Source organism: Strongylocentrotus purpuratus, unplaced genomic scaffold (assembly GCF_000002235.5).
Source record: "Strongylocentrotus purpuratus isolate Spur 01 unplaced genomic scaffold, Spur_5.0 spur5_scaffold_6, whole genome shotgun sequence".
NCBI classification, from domain to species: Eukaryota; Metazoa; Echinodermata; class Echinoidea; order Camarodonta; family Strongylocentrotidae; genus Strongylocentrotus; species Strongylocentrotus purpuratus.
The window spans coordinates 13,645,893-13,661,504 of NW_022145612.1; the positions used below are offsets into that span (position 1 = coordinate 13,645,893).

The following is a 15,612-nucleotide window of genomic DNA, read 5'->3' on the forward strand; positions in this document are numbered from 1 at the left end:
ATGACATTAGCAGGACTAGGATTCAAATCCACTAATTTGTGATTGAAAGTTGAGGATATATAGAGTATCTCTTCAAATCTTACACTTGCATGTATATCAATCTCTTGAATTCTGTCCTTTGGTCATTATTCTGCAGTTCTATGCTCCATTTCAGACTCTACACAACATATAAAATAGCAACCAGGGGGGTGTTTCACAAAGATCCTAAGTTGAACTTAACAATTATGGAAAGCCGTTATGGTTTGCATCTTTGAAAATATTTTGTAAAAAGTTATTTTAAAACGCATTAAACGTTGATTAAAATCATTCATATCGTCTTTTATCAAGGAGTTCTCATGTTCTTAATGTGGAATTCATGAAAAGTTTCAAATACTTCAATTTTTGCTTGTGAATATATTTTATTTTAAGGCTGCAAATGGCTCTCCATAATAAGTCCAACTTAGGATCTTTGTGAAACACCCCCAGGATGTTCAAGGAGGTGATGTGTCCAAGACATTTTTTATGATCAAAAGTAAACAAAATACATTGCCTCTCCAAATCATGCACTTTTTGTTAAATTTTGAAAATACTTTTTCTCTTTATACAGATCTATTCTCCATCTCAGACTCTACAAATCATATCAAATGGTGACCAGGATGTTCAAGGAGGAGGTGACAACGTGTCCAAGGCGTTTGATGCCCTCACCAAGGCACTCAATACCTCAGGGGATTCAGAAGCAGGAGATTTAAGGTAGGTCATTGTCATCTTCATAGTGATCATCATCATTAATGTCATGAATATTTCAATTTAATTTTCTTCTCTTATGTAATGGGAGCCTATAAATGTTATTGGTTTGTGCTATGTGACCTACAAGAAGACCTGTAATATTGTATAACTATTTTATTCTTAAAATTGTGAGTAACATTGATATCCTAGGTTAGTATGATTAAATGCACTGCAATAGCCCAATTGAGGCGGTGAACCCCTTCAGTTTCTTGTAACATGTAAGTATGCACAGAGGCTATTGTTGCATGCAAATAATATTTTACCCCTAAATTACATCCAGTCATTACCATTGACAGTTTACTGCAGCATTGTGTTATTTGGATTAGGGTTTTACTGATTTAGTTATTTGTCACCAGTAGTAGCACTGCATGTCATATATACATGTACCCTATTATATATGACAATCAAATTACAATTTTTCTTGCTTTATTTTTTGCAGTATTGACCAATCTGCGAATGGGGGTTCATCTGAAGTCGAGCTGGTGAAACTGGACTCACCCATGCTCTCTGATCATCACATGCAGTTCAAGCTGACCACACCTTCCCCAATGCCTCAATTCCTCAATGTTCATTACATCTGTGAGTCTGCATCAAGACTGCTCTTCCTCTCCATGCACTGGGCAAGGAGTTTACCGGCCTTTCAGGTTCTCAGGTACGCCAAGCAAATTACATTTAGTTTGGTCACAAACATTCGCTGATCGTTTTATTCCAGACCCAAGATAACGGGATGAAATTTAATTGAAGTTCATTTATTTCTGAATAAAAGAGAAGTCATAGAACACTAGATTAGGAGAGATAAGGAAAACTAGATTGATAGCATAGTCTGCTTTTGGATAGTTATCACAGGACCACTAAAAATTCAACATTAATCTGGTATAAACCCAAATTATATAATATTTGCTACCAACCCTGAGAAGTTCAGTAAATGTAGTAAATTTTCTTTTGCAATGGATACTATGTTTATGTTTGAATATTTAAAGCATCTACAGATTATTACCTTGCAGGAGGGGAAACAAATAATTTGGCTATTTGTACATTATAGAAAGTGTGATGGTGTAGTATAGCACTGATTTGATGTTATGTATTTCTCTTCACAGTGCTGATACACACACATCAATGGTGCAGAAATGTTGGAGTGAGCTGTTCACATTAGGATTGGCCCAGTGCGCCCAAGCAATGGCACTGTCAACGATCCTCACAGCAATTGTCAACCATTTACAAACAAGTTTACAACAAGGTAATACATGTCATTTATTTCATGTGAGGTTTTTTAGTATAAAAAAAAGGAGACTCACTGTATATGTGCTATGTGTGTATGTATTTAGTGTTCACAAAGTGATGTGATTTCAGGTTCGATTTGTAAGTAGCTAAATACATTGCTATACAATTTTGTTACAGTCATAATTTTAGGGCACCAAGAACCATATCGTTGGCTGCCCGCAAGAAGACCGTCACTGCCTGCCTTTGACAATACATACCTGTTATGGGCTACTTGCGGGCTGTTGACAATATATCGTTTGGACGTGGAGATGGTAAAATTCATCTGTGATATGATTAGACTTAATATGAATATGTCATCCAGATATGTCAAATTACAAACTTATAATTCACTGATATCACAAATACTTGTGCATTCTGCATCCCAGGTCACCAATTTATAAAGAATTTGGATCAATCGCAACTCTTTACAAGACAGGGCCCAAGTGTGTCTTTTCTTGCCAATACATTTCACTACAAGTCAGTAAGCACTCGCAGTTAACCTCTCACTAATTCCCTCAAGTTGAAGGACATTTTTGTCATTTTACCCCTTTTATTCCTTGTAATGTTGCAGATAAACTTTCAGCAGATAGGGTAAAGGCTGTGATGGAACACATCTGGAAGCTGCAAGAGTTTGTAACAACGACGTCAAAGTTAGATGTGGATCAAACAGAATTTGCTTACCTCAAGACCATTGTACTTTTCAGTCCAGGTAATTTGAATTTGGGTTCTGTTGAAGATCGATTGGATCATATCCGATTGACAAGTGTAAAGTTTGTGTTGAGGATTTAAGAATAAGTAGGATGTAACTAGAGGGAAAATATATTACTTGCTGATATTTTGTACTTTTTAAAACTTGTTTAAATGTAGTGAAATGATAACTTGGTATCATATTTAATAATGGAATCCTGTTACAACTGAAGAAAGTTCATAGCAGGCACAATTAACAGCTGCACTGCTAAAGCCAGGGTAATTATGCTGCATTATTGTAGAGCACTTTAGAGACTTCTGATAAAGTAAGCGTTAGGCGCTATACATGCAAGGATAATTATTATTATTACCAATTCTCTTACATAATGTATTGCAAGTCTATACAGATTAGCATTTCTCAGGAGCTAGACAGTGATACAATGTAAAGAAAACTTAAAAAGCAAGTGAAAATAAAATAAGGCAAGTGCTCCTATTATAAAGGTCAGAATATGATTGTTCTGGTGCATGAAGTCTTTTGAAAATTGATAAATTATTTCCTTTGAAATTACAGATAATTGCTCATGTGTATGATGTATGATATGCTTTGACTTCATATCATATCTAATGGATACCTTCTTTTTTGCTACAGATCATCCTGGTTTGAGTAATGTACGACAGATAGAGAAATTCCAAGAGATGGCCATATCAGAGCTTCACGACTACGAGGCTCAGACCTACCCCTCTAAACTCAATCGCTTCTCCAAGTTGCTGCTTCGCTTGCCCACATTAAGGCTTCTCAGTCCTGCAATCATGGAGGAATTGTTCTTTGCCGGTTTGATTGGTAACGTTCAGATAGACAGCATCATCCCGTATATTTTGCGGATGGAAACGGCCGACTATAACTCCGCACAGATAACGATGTCGGCATCCCCGGGGTCGTTAATTGGTTGAAGAGCAATGCAAGGGTACCGTACAAGGAGGACCAATGGTGACCAAATGTGGACTCGTTCTTGAACAAATTGGCAAGAAGCAAGATTAACCTCGAATGCAAGTTGGCAGACGTATCTTTGGAGATACCTTAGATTCAAACACTCGCTGCATCAGGAGCTGGCGGAACCTGAAATCATCAAAAGAACACCAAGACAGATGCCAGATTAACTTTGACTGGCACTGCACAGAGCTTTTTTAAAGTTCAGTAATTGTGATATATGTTTTCTCTGTTTTCTTCTTTTTATATACTTGTGGTCTCATGGAGAAAGGGTAGTTCTTTACCTATTGAAGTGCATTATGTACATTATATTTGAATACATTGATTATGATTTGTTTTTCCTCTCTCTCTCTCTCTCTCTAACTTTCATTGTAATTGATTATTACCGTTAATTAGATACCTCTTGGAGGCTCTCACATCACGTCTTAGTCTATGACTATACTGAATCTCTGATTAAAAGCTAAAATTATTATCAAAATTTCCAAAGGCAATTAAGTCAAATTCAGAGTTCAAACCTGTGTAATATTTTGTCCATGGCTTCAGAAATTATTAATGAAATACTGAAATTGTTAATATTTACATTATATGTGTTCGGAGAGTGATATTATAAAAGGTACTGTGGTTAACTGGGTGATGTTATGAACGGAATGTTAGATAAATGAGTCGGTGGTTTAACAATTGTTTACTTACTCAAATTCGTGATTAGTCATAACCCTTACGTAGTCTTGTTCACTAGGTGATATTATGAACAGAATGTTGGATAAATGAGTCGGTTGTCTAATGATTGTTGATAGTTTACTCACTCACATTCATTACATAAAAACCCTTGCACACTCCTTGTGGTGTTGGCGTTTGATGCTCCTGCTTCTAGTATGGACATGATGTGGCTTCGAATTGACTGGGCTACTATGTAGTACCTCACTGTGTTTTAATCAAACAATCTTCTTTCTGACATAAGTCTACATCCTGCCACACACTGTACGATCCAACTTCCGTCACAATATCCGAAGTCATTGTATTGATGATACAATATTGAATATTGGAGTGGCCAAATCTTCCTGATCAAGGTTCGGAACAGTGGTATGAATGTGCACCTGAAAAGCGTGGTATCTGAAAGTGCTGGTCATCTATCACAAATGACGATAACAATAAAACCGGTCCATGTAGAAAAGGTGTATATAAGTGTGTTTATGCCTCCGTTACGAAGTAGCCGGAGGCATTATGTTTTCGGGTTGTCCGTCCGTCCGTCCGTCCGTCCGTCCGTCCGTCCGTCCGTCCGTCCGTACGTCTGTACGTACGTCTGTACGTACGTCCCGTTCTCGTGATCACGTTATCTGAAGAACGGATCGATGGATTCCTACCAAACTTTGGTCATATATGTATTTAGCAAAGTCGATGAACTGATTAGATTTTGGGGTCACGAGGTCAAAGGTCAAAGGTCACAGGGCTCATTATGTATGCAAAAACAGCTCGTGATCGCGTTATCTGAAGAACCGATTGATAGATTCCTGCCAAACTTTGGTCATGTATGTATCTTGTAGAGTCGATGAACTGATTAGATTTTGGGGTCACGAGGTCAAAGGTCAAAGGTCACAGGGCTCATTATGTATGCAAAACGGCTCGTGATCGCGTTATCTGAAGAACCGATAGATGGATTCCTGCCAAACTTTGGTCATGTATGTATCTTGCAGAGCCAATGAACTGATTAGATTTTGGGGTCACGAGGTCAAAGGTCACAGGGCTCATTATGTATGCAAAAACAGCTTGTGATCGCGTTATCTCAAGAACCGATTGATGGATTCCTGCCAAACTTAGGTCATGTATGTTACTTGCAGAGCCGATGAACTTATTAGATTTTGGGTAACGAGGTCAAAGGTCAAAGGTCACAGCGTCCATTATGTATGCAAAAACAGCTTGTGATCGCGTTATCATTAGAACAGATTGATGGATTCCTGCCAAACTTAGATCATTTATGTATCTTGCAGAGCCAATGAACTGTGTAGATTCTTGGTTCATAAGGTCCAAGGTCATGGGCTCATTATGTATGCGAAAATAGCTTGTGAACGCATTCTCATTAGAACTGACAGATGGATTACTATTTAACTCTGGATATCTTGCAGAGCCAATGAGCTGAGTAGATATTAGGATCATGAGGTCAAAGTTCAAAGGGTCATATATGTATATGAGAAATTGTTTGTAATCACGATATTCTGAGAACCTGTTAATGGATTACAATTGAACTTGAATTTGAAAAATTTCTTCTGTTTTGGTTTGAAAAATTGCTCTATGACGGAGGCATCATTTTCGACTGCGCGCAGTCGAATTCCATCTAGTTTTTTTCTACATCTAGACCAACTTTATTATCATCTTATTGTGACCAGCCATTTTGCATTCCAGGTGTAGAAAAGGTCCAAAAGTAGGAACAATCTTTCAACCAGTTCCAATCTGAAGCAGTATATGCTTTCTCTCTGACTGGGATTCAAATGTTTTGCAATTTCTTTAATTGTTTTAATTTATTATGTCTCATATGAGCGTGGCCTGTTAGAACTGTAATAGAAAAATATGGCACTTGGTTGACTTGGATATTTCATAACTAGCCCCCTCTTGGCACTTTCATCAAATTTGTATTGGAGTTGGATCGTGATAATGTGCCCTGAGCTGCATAAGTGATGTTCTCCTTATTGTTATGAATTGATATGAACAAATGTTTCCTAGCACCTGTAACATTTTGTCTACAAGGTGACTGTTTATGTTTGACAGCCCCTTTTTGCTGCATACTTGGAAATGGATAAACTCATCATACTTTTTGAAAATATTTCATGTACTATTGCTGGACATAATGATAGACTGCATGTTTCTTTTTCCATACTTATATACATCTACTTTTTATTTTCAAAATAGTATAGTAGCATAATGCACTAATATCTCCATTGCCCATAGTCTCTGTGCCCAAATTGCTTGAATTTTAATTTATTATTTATTTCATTACAATATTATAATGCATGGAAAACATTAGTTATGAATGATGAAATCGCTTATTAAGTATTAACATTCCTTGTAATATGAGATTTTAGTCGATTCCTGGTATCCAATTTTATTTTCAGCAATTAAAATGTAGTTTTTGTCTTTTTAAACACTTTCACTTTTATGTACCAGGGGCAGTCCATATAGAATGGATCATACCTTGCACCACTAGCTTAATCAATGCAATGCTTCGCATTAAGTGACTCTTTCTCTGTGTATTATTTATTGCAAGATATTCAGCAAATGTTAGAAGAAAGGGTTCTTTGTTTGACACTTGGTGGTATGTGTATTGAACAGTAAGCTAGGCCAAAAATATGATAAATCAGGGATGTCAGTTTTCAGGCCCCATGCGAGTTATTTTCAGACCATAGTTACGGCTTTTTTTGTGCACAAAATAGCTCATTCTAGGTGATTTGCAGGCCCTCTGATCAATTCTAACTGGCATCCCTGGATAAATGCATACTTCTCATGTTGTAGGGTACCTTGATGAGAAACATTCTTACCTTCAAAATTTAAAAAGATATATATATGATATCCTAGCATACTCAATTTGGATTGTGATAATACTATACATGTGCAGAGAATGTGCAAAGCAATACTATTGATGCCTTGGGTTGATAGTGATGAAAAATGACTGTGTTTTGGAGCCCTTGTGTTTTTAAGTTAAAAGAATCAGGGAACGCATGTAGATTGTCAAAACTCGGTTTATGGTTCGAGGGCTGTACAAAGCAGTGTTTGTAGGTCTTTTATACAGTTTCATATCTTTCATCACAGTACAGTCTAGTGAGTGGTTTTATGTGTACATACTTTCGAGCCAGTGTTTTAATTTGCCGACCTAGGGGGGAAATCTACTGGCATTTATGAAGGATATTCAATATTTACCATTCTGATGGTACATGTAATGTATGTTTATGCCTCACAAGAGCCCTGTTATGCAAATCAGCCTATTAAAAGAAGTTTCTGCTGTTACTTTTTGAAAAGTTTGTTGAAGAGTATTGGGAGGCTTGCCATTTACCCTGTTAAAGGCTCGTTCAGATATGATGCCGTAAACCCCCAGAAAAAAAATATGGCTGTTTGTTGACTTTGTTCACATGTAAATGAATGGTAACTGCGCGCAACAAAAGTTTTGCACGTATTTAGTAAGCCCTGTGTTATAAGATTTAAAGGACTTACAGTAGATGCCAACAAGGTTATTTCATATATTAACAGTTAAGAAATTTTGGGATGAACATAAGTCTGTTATGTTCGTGTGATTACGGCTCATGATAATTATATGCAATATGACTTTGGTAGAGACCAAATGAAATATATAAAATGCACCTACAGTGAAGCGGTGTTAATCCTTTGCAGAATTCAAAAATGAACTCTGCATTTCAGGGAACTATATCCCTGATATTTTTGTTCGACACCAACAGGAGCCCATTGCATGAGGGGCCCCCAATTGTAACTGTGTACTCCGAAAATGTTGAACTTTTAAAGGGGGCACCATGCACATAGATCCTAACAGTTTATATCTAAACCCCTGTGTAATCACATCAGTTTAAGAGTACTTGCTAAAATACAAAGGGAAAAAAACGTTTTTTAACTTGTTGAATTTTGTTCCTTACATCTTTTTGAGTTACATTTTGACATGCACATAAAATATGTATAATATAAGTGAAACAAAATTGGTGAGATATCTGTGCAGCTGAAATGACTGTTGGGACAAATTTTTGAAATTGAAAAAGAAATTGATCTGGCGTTGAATTTTTTATGATGATTTTTTAAGTCTCCTAAATATTTATTTTCTCTTATTGATGTGTAGGATATGTAGCAAGCATGTACATTGCTCTCTCAATAACAGCTCAAATGGTTTTCTTTTTTCTTTTTTCTTTTTTAAGAATAATTTTTAATCAGGTGTAAGACTTGCTGTTTGTGAATATGTTAACTTCTTACTATTCTATGTTAACTTGTGCTTGACAGGTTGTTTATATTTGGTTTTTGTGTATGTAAATATTGTCTTCACACACACAAACAAATTGATTATGAATGCTGTGAATATATTCTATGAATTGATCATGCAATCTTGTCAGTGGAATAAATGCTTGATAAAAGTCAAAACATGTTTGAGCTTCTTTATGTTACACACAACAGGTGTTTCTCTTTCATTGGCATGTTTATCTGAGAATGGCAAAGAAAATGTGAACCTTTCTTGTAAATTGCCAAACATAGGTATTGACTATTGAGAATGCCAACAATTCATTGACCCTTTTGATGATCCATTCATTTTCTCTGTAAGGTGATTCAATGTACAATTGAGGTAATTAAACTGCCTTTAATTGATTTAATTATTTGCAACCACTTCATAGTAACCACATCATTAGTAAATTACCATTTGGTCATTTAAAGAGAATGTTGAGTTCTGGGAAGAGGTGAAAAAATAATTTGTGAGCGTTATCTTTCTTATTATGCAAGTGTGGAAGAACATCAGATAAGACATGTTCCCTGAAAAGCATGGCTCTTCAAATGTCTTTATATTCTAAATATGTCATGTAACTCGTAAAACTCGGGGGTAGGTTTTTTACGCCACGTGTTCGTGTAGTCCCATATACATCTTTCTATGTACAGTGTTTGTAACTTTACTAAGACTTGGCCAAATTTCTTATCATTTTGATGATTCCAGAACCTTGCAATACACACACATTCTTATATGCTAGATGATCAACCTTTTCTGGTCGATTTCACACCGTTTCTTTCACAATGCAATCGCATGACCAGAACTCAACTTCATCTTTAACTTAGCTTATATTGCCAATTTAACTTCAGAGTGCCTTGACCTGATTTGTTTCCCACTGTTTTGTTGCCATAGAGACCACATCTCTGTACACCAAACATTTCTCTTTCAATATTCCCATTACCCCCACTAGATAGCTTATGTAAATCATCAAATCAAAATCGGGTATAGCCACAACACAATCACGGACACAAAATAATATTAACCCTTTTTGTTTGTCACGCATTGATCAGGAAGAGAATAGATCCGTTATGCTTCAATCTAACAAGCGAATATGGGTCAAAGACCAGCATGCATCACAGAAGGGGATTGAATTTCGTTTTAAAGTTCACCCCAAAGGCTTGCTTTGAGCAGCATTGATTTTCTCCATTGATTGCATTGATTGCACCCCCCCCCCCCCATAAATCACATGATATTGATGAATAGATCACTTATCTTCGGATCAGTTGTGATTCTGCTGTATTCATCTTATCTATCCTTGCATGTCAAATGGGTCAGTCGATAATATACCAAAATGAGTTCTACACTAACTATCAGGATCGATTGGTCATTGGTTAAATGGCAATGATAACAATACAAGATTTGCAGTCCTTTGAAACCTTTTTTATCAAATCGAGCGACGCTTTTATTTAATTAATGGTCAAAGAAATATTGTTGACAGTGGGTTACTCTTTCTTCGGTGCAAGGAAATTTCGATAGATGCATGCAGGCTGATGAAGAAACCCCTGGCTCTATTTTGATTACCTTAAGCTAAATACACACCGGCAGCCACCGTAGTTGTGAAATATAATATATTTCTGTTAAATTTTTGTGTGTGATTTCTTCTCTTCTTTTACCATGGAGGTGTCATCATCACCTTCCTGGCTTAAGCAGCCCATCGATGATTCAGACGAAAATGCTTGCAGGGGACCGCGCGAAGACCTCATGATGTTCTCCGAGGTGAGCAGACCTGTCACCCTTAGCATGAAGCTGTTGGGTCTGTGGCATGACCGGTCACCAACTGAAGTCTGTGATCAAGTGAATAACGCTGAGCCGGTACAAACGAGTCCAGCATCCGGCACATGGAACATCATGAACAGACTTGCCGTCTTCTATCACAGCTTCATCACTCTTGTCTTGTGGTTTGATTTCATTCGTTTTCTCGTCGTCATTGCCCCGATGATAACTTTGGAGTATGCGTCCTACCTATGCTGGTTCTTTCAAACTGCAGCAACCAACACTGTCCTCTTCCTGGCATGCTACAGAAGCTGTAAGATGCGGCGATTCTACCGCTACTGGCAAAACTCTTCCGTCGAAAAGCACCGATTGGACTGCAACCAAAAGCAAGCTAACACACCAGGGTGCACTTTGCAAAGGAAAAGGTTCCAGAAAGTTGGAATCTTGGCCGCTCTGGGAGGGTGGTCGTTCGTCCTTGGGTCATACCCAGTCTCCCTGTATTTCACATTTGGTTTCAAAGGTAAATTAGGCTTCCGTCTAATGTGTTGGCCTTGGACAAACGACATAGCATGTGCATTCCTGCAAATCATCCATTTTTTCGCCCTCGCGTGCCACAAGTTCCCCATTGTCTACCTTTGTCTGATTTGCTATGTCCTCTCGGAGAGATTCGACGCACTCACCAAGTCCTTCGAGAAAGAAAATCCACTAGGAACCTTGGCTAAGGCTGAGGTCTTGGAAGCAACTCGTCGCCAGCATAACATCTTATGCCTTCTGACATCACATTGCGATTACATTTTTTCCACAGTGGTTGCCATTGCCTTTGCAACCAATATCCCTCTTCTCATCTTACTCATGTATGATCTTTACCTCAATAGCAACAGTGCCAACGCGTTTGAAATTGCTGCAAGTTGTTACTGGGGTATCTCTAATTTGCTCAATATTTTGCTCCTCTCCATATTTTGCTCCTTGCTGAATGAGAAGGTAAGATATATATATTGCTAAATTTTCCGTCCATATGTGATTTCAAATCCGTCTTAAAATGCAAACTTAATGCAAATTTAAGATAACAATGCCTTATATAAGAGTCAGCATTTTTAAATCCTTCTCAAAAATTGTCCTCGCAAAAATAGATCATGACATGGCAAGATAATAGGACGCTTAAATATCATGTTTAAAGGAAAACATTCAGAAAAAGTTCACTTTGACAGAAAAAAACCTTTGTAGAAACTTTTCTAATCTAGCAGATCAAGTCATTCCTAATTTTTACCATTAGTCATAATCTTGTCCTTGTACATACATGTACATAAACAAATGATTATCCGGACTTCTTTTTAGGACCCTTAGTTGTTTTTTTTTTATTATTATATGTTAAGGTATCAGTTAACGGTCTTCGCTAAATAAAAATTCTACCAAGTTGATCAAAAAATCTTTTGGTTTAATAAACTCCATAAAACTAACTCAAATCTTTTTTTCTTCAAAAATGTCAAACTAGTGTACTTGAGAATCATAAGATGTTTTATGTTAAGTTATGAATATGCTAATAATACCGTCATATATATCGATTTTATCCATGCAGGCACATTCTTTGCGACGACATGTCTTTGAACTTCATGTGGACTCTAGTGACATCAAAACTTCCCACGTAAGTAAGCCTACAGTTGAACATTATCAGAGGAAAGCAAAACATTGACGTAAACATGTTTTTTTTATAGAAATAAATTAAATTTGTTGGTTAAAAACAGCACTCTATCCCGTGTTATCATTTACTGAGATATTGCAATTAAATTTAATATTCAAACTTTGTTCTGAGACATTCTTAAAAGAATATATACAATTTATCATGGGCGACTATACAGTCAGTGGGTAAGATTTAACCAACCCGTTTCATCGGTTGTTTTAAGGTGGCAGTATGATATTATTCTTGAGATATTCTAAATTTTGTGGCATTTTCTTTAGAGAACTGCATCTATCTGCAGTTAAGTCGTATAGTTTTAAGTCATTATCAATGAAAAGAATCTTCCAATCATAGTTTTTTTTTTGTTAATAAGAGAACTGCAGAATTTAGGTTATGCCCCCCCCCCCCGGCCCTCCTTTCCAGATCAACGCCCCTGCTTTAAAATGATACTTTCAGATATATTGTTTCAAAATGATTCTTAACACAAAACTCCTTCTTTTGTATCACATTCCCGGTGTTACGTAACAACTATAACGTCTATTTCATATCAACATGATCATGTTGTACAGGTTCACCTGTTACTGGTTTCTCGCCTAAGCGGACCGAGCATTGGACTATCTTGCATAGGATTCTTTACTATTACCAGAAATGTCATTCTAACGGTAAGCCTGATGCAGAAGAGAGTGGTATCTTCATTCTTCAGAACATTAATTCCTAGCCGTTTCAAAAAGTTCGCCAGAGTTCTTTATAGGGAATTCCAAGGGATTGATTGTTCTTTAATGTTCCAACTTTGTCAAAGTCTAATGTCATATCCTGTCCTCCTATAGATTAATGAATTAGATAACAAAGCTAAATGAACAAATAAACAATTGAATGAATAAAGGAATGATTCTGTTAACCACGAAATGTGATAATTTAAAATTGTGTTACTTGACTGTGGTCTTCCATAAGCTCGGGCAACGGTAAGACTTGTAATAAACACCTTCCTGAATATACATTACCGCGACTTTCACTAATAAATTTCACTTTCATTGTTGCACCTCCAAGCAAGGTATTCCTTTGAAAAGAAAAATAAATGTACATGTGTAAGTCATAGCGTTCAAATATCAAGTTCTTGCTGTTATATTTGTTTTGTTGTTCAATATTTTTTTCAGATTGCTGGTTTCGTGTTGACCTACTTCACTCTTCTCGTCGATCTGGGGCCGGATACATCTCATACGTCATGCACCAACGTGACATCAGATGTGATTTCATAAACATTTTCCAAACAAAATTATCACTTAATTGCTTCTAGAAATCGATCAATTACTAACACTTTGCGGTAATATATCCTAGGCTGGTATAGCTACATTATGATTATGCTTGAGCTATATAATTATAGCTCGTATGGTAACAGTTTATTTGGCAGCATTAAATCCAATATGCTTTCTTTTCCGAAGCAGCAATATCTTAGAACGAAAATCAGAAACAAACAACAAAAATGAATTCGGAATTCAATGTTAAAATAAGTAAATAAAGAAATTTTAGTTGCGTTAAGTAAATGAATTACCTCAAAACATATACAAATACTGAATTTGTACTGTGTTTAGTTTTGTTACATATATTTTATTGCCAATATTTTCTATAAACTTTTTATAAATGTCTATACCTGTATAATGTTTGAAGTTTGATTGAATTGTCATTATGTTGTACCAGATGTTTTATAAATTGTCTATATTGATGTAAATACAATTATACACACTCATATTATTATCGAAACCATGCAGTCCATTTCATTTACGGATGAAAAGAGTATTTTGACTAACGCTTCTTTTTACTCCCCCTCCCCATTCTCTTTTTAATTTTTTTTTTATTTATTTTGGGTTATTTTTTAATGTTGGCCATACGTGTTTTCGCCTATTGCTGTGAATTGCTGTGAATTTATTCATTAACATTTGTGCTCATAGGGCTCATAGCTCGCGCATTTACTACAAAAGAGCAAAACAATTTGAGAAGCAGATTTCTTAAAGTTTGAAAATAATCGGACAAAACAATAAGAAAGTTGTGTTGTTTTAATAGTTGTAATCACTGTACGTAAGGGGGTTCAAATTGGCCGACTCGGTAAGTTACTATGGTGTAGTGGCGGACAACTCTCATTGTTCCATAGCAACACAATTACTAAAAAGTATGATTCTGGCCGGAGTGTCTTTTACTTTTAGAGGCTCTAAAACAATAAGCTTTCCATACTATATTTTGGGTAGTACCCCCAACGGGCAGACGCTTATGAGAAATTGGTATTTAATGTCATTTTTGTACATGACAAACGGGAAAGTTATCCGTTACTACATGTATACGTCATGCACAATCCACTGACCAAATTGACGATTTTCACACATTCACAACATTCTCATCTTTCATCCGATTAACTTCAAGCTTTCGCCATTCTGTTTCCTTTAAAAAAAAAATTGCATTTATACAAATAAACTAATTTAATTAACCTTATCATTAAATCACCCACAGTTTAAAAATGATTTAATCTCTGAATGGGGTTCACACAGATTTGTAGTTGCGAATAAAATTGTTGTGATTGAAAGTCTTATGAGCTTTTAAAGTCGATTTTGTTTATATAATTTCAAAGGTGCTTTTAAAATGAATAGCAATGAGAGGAACCGAGTGAGAAAGAGAAACTATGGGAGAGGAGAGAGCATGGAGAGTGAGAGGGCATATGGATCGTATAGATCGAAGGAAAGAAGGGAACGCGGTGGAGGAGAAAGGAGAGAGAGAGAGAGAGAGAGAGAGAGAGAGAGAGAGAGAGCGGAGGGAGAGGGAGAGAGAGAGAGAAGGAGACAACATGGTGGTTTCATGAGGAAACATAGGAATTCGTGTACTGGTTGTATTGTATGATGTTTGTTTGTTTTGTTTTTGTTTTTTTTTTTTTTTTTTTGGGGGGGGGGTTTGGGGTTTAATTCCCCCCTCAAATTTGTATGTCTGGGTTTTGGAGGAAAAAAAAACCCTCAAACAGCAACAAAAAAGTGACCTTTACCCCCCCCCCCCCCCCCCTCCCTACTGAACGAAATATCGTTCGGCATAATTTTCCAATTTCCAGGATGAAAAAAAATATATGTGCTCTTACTTTTAATTCAGATAAGTGCCCTTTTTGTAGTTGAAATAGGTGCCAGTGCCTTTTACCAACTCTGATAAGTTCCCCTATTCAAATCTGATAGGTGCCCATTTTACTTAGCAAGTGCCCTTTTCTTTTGCTATAAGTGCCCCTTCCTCTTCAGATAATTGCCCTTTTTATCTCTGAAAAGTGCCCCTTTTTATTTCGACACGTGCCCCCTTTTCATTCTAAAAGGTGCCCTTTTTCCTTCTGACAATTCCCCTTTTTATCGCTTTGACACGTGTTCTTTTCTAATAAGTGTCATTGCCCCTTTGGATATAATAATAATAATGATACTCAGTTTTTTAATTTCCTCTTACCATAAAATGTGCTCATAATTTAAAGCAATTAAAAGTATTTTTCCA

General features: G+C 36.4%; 2 protein-coding genes across 2 annotated transcripts in view; both read left to right on the plus strand.

The window, feature by feature from the left end:
• The window catches only part of shr2 (orphan steroid hormone receptor 2), a gene marked incomplete at its 3' end in the record, with an annotated part of 32,790 nt that extends 23,983 nt beyond the window's left edge, over nt 1-8,807 (plus strand). The window contains 6 exon segments of the mRNA NM_001123496.1: nt 587-729; nt 1,205-1,417; nt 1,863-2,002; nt 2,597-2,734; nt 3,362-4,888; nt 6,034-8,807. Coding sequence (NP_001116968.1) covers nt 587-729; nt 1,205-1,417; nt 1,863-2,002; nt 2,597-2,734; nt 3,362-3,663 — 936 coding nt within the window.
• A 1,318-nt stretch (nt 8,808-10,125) lies between these two features.
• LOC105439903 lies at nt 10,126-14,748 on the plus strand. The gene is made up of 4 exons (XM_011669450.2): nt 10,126-11,414; nt 12,010-12,075; nt 12,678-12,770; nt 13,263-14,748. The coding sequence occupies exons 1-4, from the start codon at nt 10,335-10,337 to the stop codon at nt 13,362-13,364; spliced, it is 1,341 nt and encodes a 446-aa protein (XP_011667752.2). The 5' UTR covers nt 10,126-10,334; the 3' UTR covers nt 13,365-14,748.
• Nucleotides 14,749-15,612: the final 864 nt, after the last annotated feature.